This window comes from Cyprinus carpio, chromosome B10, assembly GCF_018340385.1.
Source record: "Cyprinus carpio isolate SPL01 chromosome B10, ASM1834038v1, whole genome shotgun sequence".
NCBI classification, from domain to species: Eukaryota; Metazoa; Chordata; class Actinopteri; order Cypriniformes; family Cyprinidae; genus Cyprinus; species Cyprinus carpio.
In genome coordinates, this window is record NC_056606.1 from 12,157,615 (window position 1) to 12,173,781 (window position 16,167).

A 16,167-nucleotide genomic window follows, 5' to 3' on the forward strand; every position below is an offset into this window, starting at 1 on the left:
ACAAGAGGGAACCATTATTTTGAAGGGAAATTAATGTTTAAGTAACTTTTGCCCTCCACATCAAGCTAACGTAAAATGCATTCTGAATTTTTGTCTTATGTATTAGTAGTGACACACTTGGAGCTGCCTGAGGGGCTCAAAATAAACATTTCGATATGGCATCACTTGTATTATATCATGCTATATGGTTTTTCCCAAAGTAAAAGCATGTTTTGGTAAGAACAAAATGTCTGTAGACATCCGTTGCAACAATTTGCCTTACATATCCAGTGTTTTCATGAATACATCAATCTAAATTTGCTTTAAAATTATTAAAAATATTATTAGTAACAGACTTTGTTTTGAAATTTTACACTAGTAAAGTATAATATTTAAATAAATGCACTTGAATTTTAAGACAATGTTTATTAGGTGAAACTCTATTCTCTAAATTATTACATATATGTAATAAATATATGTAATATATGTTATTTGTAATTTTGTATTTGCAATAAAATGTTTTTTTTTTGTTAGTTTTTTTTACATCTTCCCTCTTATGCTACAATTAAATATGAAAAACCATTTGAATATTTACCAGCTCGCATGTGTTGAAAGTGTTGCAAACCCTCTTTTTGAAATATAAAATGTTGCTTTACCCGACATTATACATGGCCTTAAGCCAGGGTTCAAAAGGAGCAGCGTGAAAAGCCTATTTGATCTAACCTGCGCACTTGTCCAGCGTGTCAGGTAGACACTGGCAAAGAGATGGTGCTGTGGGGCTGCTGCGCACACACTGCATGTCTGACGGACAAGTTTGGCCATCACAGAGCTCCAGAGAAGATGGACATATTCCTCCTGCAGTGGGTACAAAAAGTTAGAAAGCAAGCAAATGTAAATTCTGCCACTCATGCTACTGTTTGAATTTAATCAATCAGGATAAATAATGCATACTATGAAATGCATCCTACAGTAAACAGGGTTGCCAACTTTGGTTACCTGGCTGGAGTGAGATTTTGATGGAATGGGCAAATCAATTACAGGCACCTATTTGAGGTTTTGAGGAGGCAACAATTCATTTTTTATTTTATCATAATACTTAAGGTTACTGTAGTACAATATACAGTTTTATAAAATGTTCAATACTGAAGTGCATGTTGTTTACCTACCTAATGTTTTAAAGGGACACCAGCAGGTAATAATAATAATAATAACAATAATAATGCTCCTCATCAAAAATTTGCCTTTTAAAATTTGCTTGTAAATCTCTCATTATGCCATATTATCACCAAATATTGGATTCAATCTTTTTGTCAACTTGTTTTCTTTCATTAACACTGTTTTTTATTTATTTTTGGAACTGATGGGTCATTGGCTTCATTGATCTGAACTTATGCACCTCCATAATTTGCGGATAATTTAGGCAATATTTACTGAAAAACTGATTAAAAGAAAACAAGTTGATAAAAAGACTGCATCCAGTATTAGGTAATAATATAGCATAATGAGAAATGTATATGCAATATGCCAAAAGTGTAACTAGGTGGAGGGGAAAAAATCTTCAAAAAAAGTACAAAAATGACCGGAACACAACATGAGATTTGAGATTCCATTATAGTCACTCTTCCTATAAAACATACTTCCTACAAAACTAAATTTGATGTTCAACAACATTTGATGAAATTTCTAAGATTAAATCAAAATTATCGCTCATTTTTCTCTGTTCTCTGCTTTATATTTATTTGACCTTTAAAGTTATGTAGCTGCTATTCGCTTGCTCTTATGTTTTGTGAAATGGAAATATGCACCTGACTTTGTACTGTAAGCCAAGCACATTTAGAATTTTCTTGTTATTTTCCCTGAGATTTATTAAGGTTAACATGCAAACCTGAAAGCATGTGTCTCACGCCAAATGTTTGAGATCTGGCAACCCTGGAATAAATCTGAATCAGTTTTGAGATTTAATCAAATCGCTAACCTGGACATGTGCACATCTCTTTCCTGCTGAAGCGTGGAGACACAAAGCTCACTCTGGAGGTGGTGTAGGTGACCAAGCCAATGGGGTCGAGACTGAGGGTGAGCTCACAGACTCTCTCCCCGCACTCAAGCTCTCCTGAGCAGCTCTGATCCAAGACGCTGACCACCCTCAGCGCTCCCTTTAGGAAACCCTTCACCTCCTCCAGCTTGAGAGCCAGCTCTCCTGGACCCATATAACCCCCATCTGGTGTCTCCACGGCAAGGAGCACCTCCAGCTGACTGGAGCGACTCAGTGGCTGCACTCCCAGGATGTGAAGGGGGTCTAGTCCATCGATAACACCAGTCCCATCACCTACCAGTGAGGTACGGAGCACCTTCTTTAGCTCTTCCATGTACACACCCACAAAATCTTCAGGGGACAGGTCCTGGAAACGCAGAGTCACTGCATTCTGCACCATCTCATCTGTGGCTTGCTCCACCTGGACGCTAACACCCACGGTCACAGAAAACCGCCCATCACTGACTGTAGCATTTAGGGAGTATCTGGGAAAAAAAATGTTACTGAGCATTACTGATCATTAGGCAGCTATACAAATATATACATATATATATATATATATATATATATATATATATATATATATATATATACATATATACTGTATATTATTCTATAAAATCTCAATTCTGAGAAGTTGCAGTTGTGACAAAAAAAGTCAAAATTAAGAGAATTGTGATAAGATTGTTACTGCCAAGGAATAAAATATTTTGACTTGACTTTTTATCATACAATTCACAATTTATCATACAATATCAGTTCAGTATCATATAATTTTTTTCAGAATTGTTAGATGTTAATTGTGCAATTCTGACTTTTTTTTAGAAGTGCAACAAAGAATGTCAGATTTGTCAGATATAAACTCAAGTTGCAAAACATTTATTTATTTTAAATTCTGAGGTATAAATCCAATAAGCTGTTGTAAAATCCAATAAGTCTGAAAATTATTAATTGTGTAAGTGTTGTCTTTATTACTGACAAATAAATAAGAACATTAGGAAGTGTTGGACTATTACTAGTTTAACTAAACTATTTCAATAAAACATGTAGAGAGAGTGTGAAAGAGAGTTTTAGGGAAATGATTTTTATATTAGGGTCCACAGGCCAAAATAGCCCATAACTGAAGAAAAATACATTTCAAATTAAATTTGCATTTATTTTACCTTCCAGGCTCCAGGCCATTTAGTGCCACAATCTTCCCGTCCTGTCTGCTGATTTTGAAAAGACTCTTTGTTTGTGATCTCTGACTGAAAGACAGAACATCATTCTCATCTCGGTCTGTGGCATAGATCTTCCCTATAATCCCGCCAGGAAACACATCTGCTGCCATGACAATGTTGATTTCCAGTGGGAAGGCCACAGGTTTGAAGAGGCTGTCTCCGATGACACGCACAAACACAAAGGATGTGGAGGACAGACGAGGCTTCCCTGAGTCTTGCGCCTTGTTGACAAGAACAAGATCACACTGTACAGTCCTAACAATTCAAAGCTTCATCAAACTAAAGAAATGAACTAAATCCCTTAGAAATGTCACAGCAGCTACATGGTCATTTCTTCATCTACAGGCACTTTTATATTCCTAGAGGTTGATTTTTATTTTAAGAGATTTCTCTTTCCGTTATATGAAGATCACATTAAAGTTGCATAAGAACCTTTTGTCTATTTATTTATTTAACTATTTAATTATTTCATTGATTAATTTTATTTATTATTACATATAACTTTTATTGTTTTATCATTGTCATAAACCAGACTTTTATCATAAAATATGAAAATCCATCATAAAATATGAATTATATTTAAAACTATGATAATCAAACAAGGAGATAAACCAATTTTATTAACTATTAACAGTATCAGTGAAAAGCATACTTGATATGAAATATGGGACCTGTTATTTGTGACAAAAAAAAGAAAAAAAGAAATCAAGGTAAATGTAACTTGGGAACAGAATTTTGTTATTTATGCTTTTTATAATAAAATTAAAATTTAGTCAAATTTTGTTATATTTTGTAATATGAATTATTTAGAATTTATTTACTATACACTAGCCAACATTTAAAGTGGATCAAAACCTTTCATCTAAGTTGTCCTAAAACCAAAATGCGTTCTTGTCTTAGTACAACTTTAACTTTATTGATCCACTTCAAATGTTGACTACTACTGTATACTGTATATAAAATTAGCCTTAGAAAATCAAAGAAGTCAGACATTTCATTCTTAAAAAATGTGTTTACAGAGGTCGAAAGTCCTCATAGCTGAAGAAACACCTACATGAGAATTCTGTAATTCCAAATTCACTTTTAACTGACAGTTCACTTTTTTGAGCTGTTGCACGAACCTGAATCTCAAGCGTATACTCTCGTGTTGCATCAGGACCAAATTCTCGGCTTGTCCGTAATTCTCCATTCTGATCCAGACTGAAAGCATTGCCCTCATTTCCAGACACGATGCGAAACTCAAAAGGTGCACCATTTCTAGAGGAGTCCTTATCAGAAACTGATAGTGAGAGGATGGTAGTTCCTGCAGGCTTGTTCAACTTGAGAAAAAAGAAAAGAAAAAGAAATTCAAAAAAGGTCTAAATTGCAAGGTTTTCATATTTTCTAAAGAAAATGTGAGTGATGCTTGACCATACAAAATCTATACTACAATGCTAGTGTGCTGTTGGTGGTTGCCTGGTGTCGAGGGTAATTGCTAGGTGGTTGTATCCTAGACCTGGTCAAAACGTCCACCCTAAATTTATATGACATTCCAGTCCATATATATAGCTCAGTTAATTCCTTTAGAGTAAGTCTATGAGATTTCTTAGACACTTTATCATCCGGTAGGGGTAGATCATAAGTCACAGCACATCTCTCCTCAACAAGCAGTACAATTCATTTCCATAGGGAGATGAGTTACGTGTCGAAATGTAAAACTTAAAAGTAGGGGAACTGTATTTCAATATTTTTCTGCCTTTTTACAATATATCTCACTATTTATGTATTTGCACCAAAAGGGATTGAAAGGGTGATTTTTTAAAGAGTACCCTTATTTTCAACCAAGTAAGTGCTAAATGATAAGAGCAATACATAAAATGCAGCAATACAAAAACTTGAATAGTTTCCATTTATATGCACAATATTACAGAATATAATTGGAATTTGGACATCATATAATAGTCATAATCTGCAATATTGACCAACACACCTGTTCAAAGGTTTAGGGTCAGCTAGTTTTTTTGTTAGTTTATTTGTTTGTTTTAAGAAATTAAAATGTTTATTCAAGGGTGCATTAAATTGATAAAAAAAAAAAAAATTCAACATTGATGATAAGAAATACTACTTGAGCATCAAATCAGTATATTAGACTGATTTCTAAAGGATCATGTGACACTGAAGACTGCAGCAACGCGGCTGAAAATTCAGCTTTGGAATCAAATAAATTTTTTAAAAGAAAAGTTATTTTAAACTAATAATATTTCACAACATTAATGTTTATTATTATTGATCTTAGTTCAGGGTTCACTGAAATCCCGAACTCTAAGCACAAGCAACAGTAACATGTTGCATATAGGTATGTGCATGACACTGTCTATTGTTGCAAACAAAAGAGTTAGAACTGTCTCTCACACCTGAATAACAGCTGAAGCATTAGCGGGAGAGAAGATCGGCGGGTTGTCGTTCACATCAGCAATCTCGATATTGACATTCACAGTGGTTGACTTGGCAGGTGACCCGCTGTCAAACGCTTGCAAAGACAATGAGTAGCTGGAGACTTAAGCAACCGAGACAGGAGGATAAATGTCAGGCAAAAACAGTTCAGAATGACTCGACTCTCGATAAATGTCTTTTTTAAAAAAGAACAGGACTGTTCGCTCACCCACAGTCACTCAAAACCTCAATTTCAGCCCTACACTGCCTAATTAAAGACTTTACGGCTGATTTAAAGATAATTGGCCAAAATCACGCAATATCTCAGGAGAGTGTCTAGAAGAGCCACAGCGCAAGGATGTCAAGATTCATTAGCCAAAGTAACCGAGCTCATTCCAAGGACTAACCGTCTCTCTGTCCAGTGCCTTGTTAACTTGCAGAAGCCCGGTGACAGGGTCGATCCAAAACTGATTTTCACGGTCCCCTTTCAGAATGGAATAAGTGATTCGCCCATTGATCTGACTGTCCAGGTCTTCAGCAAACAGCTGCACATAACAAACACAGATAAACTTATAAATTCTAGCGTATTTGAGAGCAAAGAGTCTAAAACTCCCTGAATTTATATGGATCATGAAGCAAATTTCACCCCCCTACGGTAAATTATATTACAGCTCAAGTACACAGTACAAATGAATAACTAATGTAAGTTCATTAAGGGGATTTATGCGAGCAATAAGCTTAATTATATGCAAGCTGTGAAATTGAAATTATGTCTGCGGCTAATTAAATGCCAATGAAGTGGCTCGGCTAATGAGAGAACTTTACCCTCGTGACCGTTGCTCCGATGGCTACGTCCTCGCTGATCAGAACATTGTAGATGTCCTCGCTGAATGAAGGCGAGTTGTCATTGACATCCAGAAGCTCTATGGTCACTATTGTCGTGGCTCTCAAGGGAGGCGTTCCACCATCAAAGGCCTCGACATTCAGGAAAAAATCCTTGCAGAGCTCATAGTCAAGATCATCCGCCACAGAAATGATTCCTGAAATCATGAGAGATAGGAGTCAGAGTAAAGCCAATTAATTTATATGAACATGACAGACAACACGGTTACATAACTCACAATACAAAGGCTCCTTGGGACGCATTAAAAGCCTGAATATTTAGTTCACACACAATAGCCAAAAGAAAGTACTTCCCAGCTGCGCCTTCAAGAGCTTAATTCTTTTAAAGTATGGGTTTAGGCTAAAGCACTTTACGCTTTTGTCAAAATTGAATGCATGGAAAGTGATATAAATACAAAAGTGATGGGGTTTCCAAAGACTGCCCACATCTTTTTAAGACACAAAGAGCGTTCTCAATAACCGTTCGCATGTTTTCTGCATGTTAAGCACAGTTATTAGAGTTTCGTGGAGCATTCATAACTAATTTTCCCATTCGCTGCACTTATATTGTGCTGTTTTAACGGACACAATTTATCAGATCATAATGTCTTTTCTAGTCAATAGACTTTCTAACATTTGTTTCAATGATTCGTGAAAAAGCAATGATAAATGAACTGACAATAAGCCTTTGTCTGTATTAATCTCAAGTGAGCTCCCAGAAGAACTCAAACAAAACATTGTTAGACCAGAAATAAATTTTATTTATGCAGAAAACGTGCGTCTCTCTGCCTTGCCTGTTGAATCATCAATGGAAAACTTCCCCAGCTCATTTCCAGACAAGAATCTATAGTAGATTTCTGCATTCACTCCAATGTCACTACTTGCGGCAAAGACTCGCAGTACTTCTGTTCCTACAGTAACATCTTCAGGCACTGTGACCGCGTAATCTTGCTTGAAACACAGGTGGGTTGTCATTCACGTCCAGAACCATGATGGTGAGGTCCACCTCGGTGGAGAGGGAGCAATCGCCCCCTGCTCGATCAGTAGCCTTGATTCTGATCTGATACGAATCTTGCACCTCTCGGTCCAGAGGCTTCTCCAGGATCACCACACCAGAGGATGGGTCAGTGGAGAACATGCCACCAGCCGAGTCAACAAGTGAGTACACGATCTTCCTGTTTAGACCTGGAAGAAGGCATATTTTAGGACTATAATTTTGCTAAAATAAAGAATACATCAGAAATGCAGTGAAGATGTTTCCAAGTTTTATGATCCAAAAAGCAACTTGGATCATTGGGAAAAAAGTACCACATTGCAAGACTATTTAAAATGAAGTAGTGGAGGAAAAAAGCATCAGTCACAGAACCTCTTATACACTAATATAAAGTTGAACCTAAATGTTACACATGTGAAATACTTACCTTCATCTGGATCATTAGCCCGAAGGCGTGTGAGCAAGGCCTTGGGTGCTGCGTTTTCATATACACTCGCCATGAACCGTTTGAAGGCAAATGATGGTGCATTATCATTAACATCCAGAATGGTCAGAGAAATTTCAGAGCGACAGAACAGCCCTCCTCCATCTGTAGCCTGTGCTATCAACTTATAACCTGCAGTTCTCTCACGGTCCAATAAAGAGGCCGTCTTTAGTTCACCTGGCACCAAAACAGAGAGACATAAGAAAAGTGCAAAGACTAACAGGATGGATTTCAGAACCATGGGCCAGAGCTACAAACTTCAGTCAGATGAATAAAAGATATTGTAGGTGATGGATGATGGTGCTAATTATTTATCTGTCATAAATGTTTCATTCAATCAAGACTTATGATGTCAATGAATTAATTACTACATTTCTTAACTTAATTTCTTAAAATTAACTTTTCTGTCAATCTGGGATAACAGGCAGACTTGTATTAAAGATACAGTCTGAAAACCTAAAAAATATTTTAAGTAAATATTTAAATATTTTTTAAGGCTGGAATACACTACACAATTTTTCAACACATGGTTACAGAGAAAAAATGGGCATCATACACTAAAGCATTGAACATACACTGCCATACTTGCAAATCACTGCAAACACAACAAACTCATGCATACAATTTCTAATCAGCTCAAAATATCAAATATGTTTGATATCCTCAGTCATAAAAGAGTCATAATCTGTCTGTTTTTTAAAAAACAGTTTTCCTATCCAAGCTTAAAATGTGACACTAGCCATGCAATTCTTAAGTGTATTACATGGTGCAACAAAGCATAACTGAGACTAAATATTATAAAAACAAAAGAGATGGTAATTGATTTCAGAAAAAATGCTCCAATAGTGCAACCACTGCTTACTGAGGACAGAGAGGTCAATAAAGTAGAGGAGTACAAATACCTTGGTACAATTTTTGACACACCTTTAACGTTTCAGCAGAATACTAAGGCTATTATCAAGAGAGTCCACCAAAGAATTTTTGCCCTTAGGAAACTGAATTCTTTTTGTATACAAAAATCTATTTTGAGTGTACTTTTTATACTTTTATTGAGATTTATTGTCTTTTTTTTTTCATACTTATGGTGCTTTGTATCTATTTCTATTAAGAATAAGAATCGCCTCTAAAATATAGTTAGAACTTGCTCAGAAATTACTGGTGTGCCACTGCGGAGCCTAACTGAATTTTATGGGCTGCAAGTAATGAGGAAAGCTAGGTGTATCATGATGAATAATGACATGCACCCCTTGTACTTTGAGACAATGCCTTCTGGTAGATGACTTAAAAGTATTAAGTGTTTGACCAAATGATATAAGGTTACCTTTGTAACAGAAGTCATCAATATTTGCAGTTTGAATTTTATTAAGGACTCTTTTATAAGTGGCTAGATTAAATATGAAGAATGTTGTATTGTTGCAATTTGTAATTATGTGGAAGTGTATGTATTAATGTTTTTTTTTCCAGAGAAAAAGTCTATACAAAATCATGTCGTGTATTCATTCAAGCCTTAAGAAACTGAAAAATTAAAATTGTCAAAAGTATAAAAGCACGTCGAAAGGAGTTTGTACAGAAATACCAGTATTTGCATCCATGTAAAAATCTTCAACACCAATGCCAAACAGTGAATACTGAATTTCTGCATTGACACCACTGTCCAAGTCTGTTGCTCCAACTGTCAGAATAGCAGTATTAACAGGTACATCTTCTGGAAATGAGGCCTCATATTGCGCCTAAAAAAAGATGAAAATCTATTCAAATAGTGTATTGAATTCTTAATACTTTTGCATACCAAAACTTAATTTATGTACATCAGTATGCAAGCATTAGTTGTAACATGGTAGATGTTAACTTGGGCTGTATGAGATGACAAATGCCAGCCTAAATCAATTGCTCAGACCTGATTGCAGATGGGGCTGTTGTCATTGGCATCCATGACAGTGACCTCCACGCTTATGCGGGTTACAAACAGGCCGTCGCTTGCTGTGATATTGAGCAGGTATCGATCCTGCTTCTCTCTGTCCAAAGGCCTCTTCACAAAGACCTTCCACTCCCCCTGAACGGGAGCCAGCGCAAATACCCCCTTGGGGTTTCCTCCTGAGTCAAAAAGATGGCAACAGAATTGAGATAAATGAGCAAGGTAGATTTGGGAATCTTTGTGATGGCCTGCACAGAGACCAAACCATCATTTCCATATGCACATTACATTGTTTATATGCTGTAAGGAGCTATTGTTCTTTATGTAGAATAAAACAAACTGCATGTATTTCATAAACTGTATTGAACACATCAAATTAAAATGTGCTTATAAACATTAAAATAACTCTAAGAGCATGTTAAGTGAACCAGAACACTTAGGGTAACTTTTGAAGAGGGTATATATTTTATCCCAAGTTATTGGAAACAATAAACTGAGCTTAATTCTAACAATCTGTTCACATCCCCAGATGGGCTTTAAACAAAGTAATGTGACACATAAAGCAGATGGCTCTTTACTCATATAGCTTTTGCACACTTAGTTCATTAAATTAAACCCTTTCAATGTGATTATCTTTCCCGGAGAGCCTCCGTGAGCCATAAATCATCCTCCAGTGGCCTACTTTAATACGCACCTGTGATATGGAAGCTGACAAGCCGATTCTGATCAGAGCTGTCCCCGTCACGAGTGCTCAGCACCGAAACCACTTCTCCCAGAGGGTCACTCTCTCGCACAGCACCTCTGTAGTACTCTCTCTCGAAGGTAGGGGGGTTGTCATTAACGTCTGCGACTGCAACGGTCACTACCGCTGTGGAGGAAAGTGAGACACCCTCTCCTAGATCAGATGCCACCACGTTGAAGGTGTAAGATGGACACATCTCATGATCCAGGTCACCAAGAGTGGTGATCCAACCAGTCTTGCTGTCAATAACAAACATGGCACGAGCGGCAGATTTAGATCCACTAGCTTTGTCGTGCTCTTGATTTAGGGTTGGTCCAAGGCTGTAATTAACCTGTCCGTTAGATCCCCAATCAGGGTCAAGTGCTCGTACCTGGATAACTCGTGTACCCCTAGGCATACCTTCCATAACCATGGCCACATAAGAGCTGGTTTCGAATAAGGGTTTGTTGTCATTCACATCCAGCACCTTGACTTCTACATCCACTACAGACATGGACTCAACTAGTGCCTGTCTCATGGTGGCTGCAACTTTGAATCGGTAAATGTTGATGAGTTCATAATCAAGGGAGTTAACAAGTCTAAGAAGTCCAGTTTCTCTCTCAACTAAAAATGTCCCACCCTGGTTACTCTCCCCAGTCTCTCCATTCACCACAGAAAAGAAAGCTGTCTGGCCAGGACTTAAGTACACTGATCCCAAGACTGTCCCAACAGGTGTGTCCTCTGGGACCGTGTAGGAGTACTGGGGTTGGGTGAAGGAGGGCACATTTGCGTCAGGTGGTAAGACATGAATAAATGCAGACACAAGGGAATGTTTGGCTGGAACACCTCCATCAGTTGCTTTGACAAAAAAGGAGAGAACCGTTCCTCTTAAATGCGCCATGCTTCCCTTTGTGACCATCCACCCACTGTCAGGCTCAATCTCCAACACATCCACAAGAGGAAGCCTTGCCTCACTGTACAGCGAGTAACTAACTCTGCCATTATCGCCAGAATCTAGGTCCTGAGCCTGGATTTGAGTCACCAGTGATCCCATTGGCACATTAGCCTTTATGCTAACTCTATACTCCATAGCCCTGAAACGTGGCGCATTATCATTTTCGTCAGCAAGAATTACCCTAACGGTGCAGAAGGATGCTCTTCCCCCACCATCGAGCGCCATAACAGTTAGCAAAATGTCTCTGTTTATTGGGTTCTCTCTGTCGAGTTTCTGAGCTGTAGTTATTAGGCCATCATCTCCAATGTAAAACTGAGTCTTTCCAAGGTCATTGATAAAAGAATACATGATCTGACCAAAAATCCCTGAGTCATCATCTGTGGCACGCACCTGAATGACTTTGGTACCTGCTGGGGCATTCTCACGGACCTCCGCCAAGTAGAATCTTTGACTAAAGACAGGGCTGTAAAGGTTGGCCCCCATGACTCGAATGTTCACCTGTGCAGTGTTGGTGAAAACCCCATCTGATACAGACACATTGAGGTTGTATGCTGGCTGCATCCCCTGTCTGCGCTGACTGGACAAGTAAATGACACCTGTCTGAGAGTCTATTATGAAGTTCATTTTCTCATCTCCAGAGAGTATGCTGTACCTCAAACTCTCGGCATCTGAGCTGTCTGCATCAGAAGCTTGGACACATGTCACAATGTGCCCTCTGGGAGCCAGTTCACTCACAAAAGCTTCATAAAGTGGCTGGCTGAAGGATGGTGGGTTGTCATTCACATCACTCACTAAGACGGTGACCGTGACCTCACTGCTTTGGAATGGGGAACCGTTGTCTGTTGCCCTAACGATAAAGCTAAAGCTCGGCGTAAGTTCGTAGTCCAGAAGACGGGCTGTTAAAACGAGTCCACTGGTGCTGTCAATGTGGAAGTAGTCTGTGCTGTTAAATCCATCAGAGAGGATTTGATAGCTAATTACACTGTTTTTTTCAGAATCCTTGTCGGTCGCCCAAAGTTGTATCACGCTAGACCCGATCATTGAGTTTTCTGGCAAAGTGCTGGTGTATGATGCATTACGAAATGCAGGGGCATTGTCATTTACATCCACCACAACTATGTCCACATCTACTTCAGATCTGGCTCCAGTGAGAGTGTCTGTAGACCTGATGGTTAGCCTGTAGTAGGGTGTGGTTTCATAGTCTAAAGGATATATGACACTAATCACTCCACTGTCAAAGCCAATGTCAAATTGGAAGGAAGGATCCCCTTCCACAATAGTATATATAATGTTTTGGCCTTCTGGGCTGGTGGCATTTATGCATAATATGGGAGTTGACACTGCAATATCCTCTCTAACTGATATGCCATAAAATGACTTGTCAAAAACAGGCATGGCCTTGTTCACAACTGTAACTGGAAGCTCGACAACAGTAAAGAGGGAGGGGAAGCCTGCATCACGTGCAAGGATGACCAGCGGATATTCAACATTGGACAAGTCTGCATCAAAGGCCTTTTTAAGAGTAAGTTCCCCAGTGAGCTTATTCACCTCAAAATGTGGATGGTCCTCCTTAAGCTCGTAATATACAGCTCCATTTATCCCTTTGTCCAAATCTGTCGCAGACACCTGGAAGATGGATGAGCCGGGTTCTGCATCAACCTTCACAGCCGCATAATATGGAAGGCCTAGAAACTCAGGGGCATTGTCGTTAACATCCTCAACTTCTACTCTGACGGTTACTCTAGCAACTCGCAGCTGGTCGTATTCTCTACTCGCCTCAACCACCAGCTCATACAGTTCCTGCTGTTCTCGATCGAAAGGGACTCCTGTGGTTTGAATGACTCCTGATGTGGGACGAATTGTAAAGCGTGTCCCTGCATTCAAAAGCGTGTACTTTAGTGGTTCATTTAAGCGATTTCCTACAGCATTTACAATGCTCACAGTGGTAATCTTCACACTGTTCTCCAGTACAGAGGAGGAGTATGTGGTTTGACTGAAGAGGAGGCCACTGTCCATAGCCTCCCTTACTAACACAGTCACGAGTGCTGTGCAAAAGTACTGCCCGTCTGATACTTTGACATTGAAACGATAACGGTCTTTGGAGAGTTTATTGTTTTTGACCGTGAGTATGCCTGATGATGAATCCATTTCAAAGTGCTCCAAGTTGCTATCAGCCAAGGAATACATCAGATCAGTGGTCATGTCTGGATCAGTGGCTTCTACTCTCAGAACCTCAACCCCAACGTATGTTGGAAGAAGCAAAATGGTGTCATAAGCTTCTTGTGAGAACTGAGGGGGAGAGTCATTGATGTTCACAACCCTGATTAGGACCTTGGCTGGCTTCTCTGCTGTTAGCTGAGGACTGCCACTGTCCCTCACATTAACAGAAAAATAAAAAGCACTGAATGTTTCATAGTCCAGTTTAGCTATAGTTCTGACAGAGCCTGTTCCCGAGTCCACAGTAAAGAACAATTTTGCTGTGTCCTCCACAATCTGGAAGACCAGGAGGGCATTGTGATTCTTGTCAGCATCTGTGGCTTCAATTACCAGGGGTTTTCCATCCTCACTTATCACCACACTATTGATGGGGGCTGCCTCACTGATGGTCCCTGTATATGTGAGCTCCTGAAAAACTGGAGGATTATCATTTTCATCAACCACTTGGATGCAGACAGTGACACTGGAGGCAATACCAGCCATGTTTACAGCCTGAATCACCAGCATATATGAGGAGGTCATCTCAAAGTCAAAATTCCTTTGTGTTGTGATGACACCTGTGTAACGGTTTATTTTAAACCTCCTTTCATCATTTCCTTGTATAATGTCATAAATCAGTGTGGTTCGGCTAATTGCACAGACCAATATGACAAAAGTCCCAATAGCCACATTCTCATTGATCTCAGCCTGGTATTCTTGCTGGGCAAACTTTGGACTGGAGAAATCAGACAGGGAGATGGCGATCCTAGCAGTAGTTGTGCTACTTAATGCCGGAGTACCTCCATCTGTGGCTCTCACAGTAAGGGTATAAAAACCCACAGTTGTAAGGTCCAGCTCTCTGGCTACTGAAATTATGCCAGATAATGGATCTACTCCAAATATGCCACCAGTGTTTCCTGTGAAAAAATGACACGTACCTGTCAGTTCATGATGAAAAGCGGCATGTCGGGTAAAGGATACATCAAAGATAAATTTTAAGATTCATGACATGTTAAAAGAACGAGCTAATGCATCACACTTTGTGGAACAGACCATCAGTTTTACTCAAAACAGCTGAACAATGGAAATGTTATCAGGGAGCATAATAAATTCAAGAGATGAGAACATGGTGTTTACCTGCAACAATTGAGTAAACTATCTCCCCGTTTCTCCCTGAGTCTCTGTCTAATGCGATCACCTGCAAAGCTGACGTTCCTGGAGGGGAAGACTCAAACACTGTACTGTCATAAATAGTGCGAGTAAAAAAAGGAGGCTGGTCATTGGCATCCTCCAAGGTCACAATAATCCGTGCCAGGTCTCTATAATAGGGAAATTCTTGATCTTTCACCTAAAAAAGAGGAGGAGAGACAGGGCAACAGACCAGAGCAAAAAAACTAAGATTTTGCATGGAAAAGATTTGTGAGGAAACAAGTAAACAGAGAAAGAAGTAAAAAAAAAAAAAAAAAAGACAGCAGACAGAAAGGAACAGTTAAAAATGCTAATTGTCAAAATATAAATTCTGGTATGCTGGGCTATATGTATGATTATCTAAAATACGTATACAGTAAAAGTACAGTGGGGTTCAAGAGTCCCTGGAACCTGGAAAAAAAATATAAAGCTTTTAATTTTGAACCATTTAAAAAATAATTTGTGAACGCATTAATATACTTTTAGTTATTTATAAATTAATGGCGTTGAAACTAAAATGCATATAATTTATATATTTTATTTATACATTTTAATTAAATCATTTTAATTTAAGTATTTTTTTTAAATATTAAAAATTATTCTTATACATCTTTATTATCTTATTAAATAAGAAAAATGTGAATAGTGAACCATTTTCATTAGTGATCTCAGACCTTTGGACCCCACTGAATGACATAATAGACATTTAATAATATAAATGTTCTTTCTCACCATAATAGTAAGGATGTGCTGAGTGCGGATCTCATAGTCCAGTCGATCTGCTGTGTACATGACACCAGTACCAGGATTAATCTTAAACATCCGCATGCTCGCCGGATCAACGCTGCCATGGATAGAATAGCTCAACTTTGCCCGTTCATCCTTGTCCCTGGCCCGGACACGCAAGACCTCAGTGTCGGCTGGCGTATCCTCAGACACCGAGACTTCATATGTACGCTCAGAGAAAATGGGACTGTTGTCATTGCTGTCCAAAACTTTTATGTAAATCTGTAGATGAAGCAGACTGAGTAATTTTTAGCTTTTCACAGAGACATTCAATCTCAGTTAAACAGATGCATGAGTAACCTACACTGTTGCAATAGGCACTTATGTCAAAACAGCTTAAATAAGAAACAGAAATTGCACATGCTAGAGTGACAATACAATGTAGGTTTCTGGGACACTTTAA

At 38.6% G+C, this 16,167-nt stretch overlaps 1 protein-coding gene across 1 annotated transcript in view; it reads right to left on the reverse strand.

Annotated features, from left to right (window-relative positions):
* Nucleotides 1-16,167, reverse strand: part of LOC109061913 (protocadherin Fat 3-like) — a 52,436-nt gene that overhangs the window by 15,257 nt on the left and 21,012 nt on the right. The window contains 15 exon segments of the mRNA XM_042732524.1: nt 703-834; nt 1,955-2,496; nt 3,175-3,452; nt 4,353-4,550; nt 5,625-5,767; nt 6,050-6,188; nt 6,469-6,683; nt 7,320-7,480; nt 7,482-7,710; nt 7,947-8,180; nt 9,580-9,733; nt 9,901-10,097; nt 10,613-14,707; nt 14,928-15,138; nt 15,711-15,986. Of these exon segments, the coding sequence (XP_042588458.1) occupies nt 703-834; nt 1,955-2,496; nt 3,175-3,452; nt 4,353-4,550; nt 5,625-5,767; nt 6,050-6,188; nt 6,469-6,683; nt 7,320-7,480; nt 7,482-7,710; nt 7,947-8,180; nt 9,580-9,733; nt 9,901-10,097; nt 10,613-14,707; nt 14,928-15,138; nt 15,711-15,986 (7,204 nt within the window).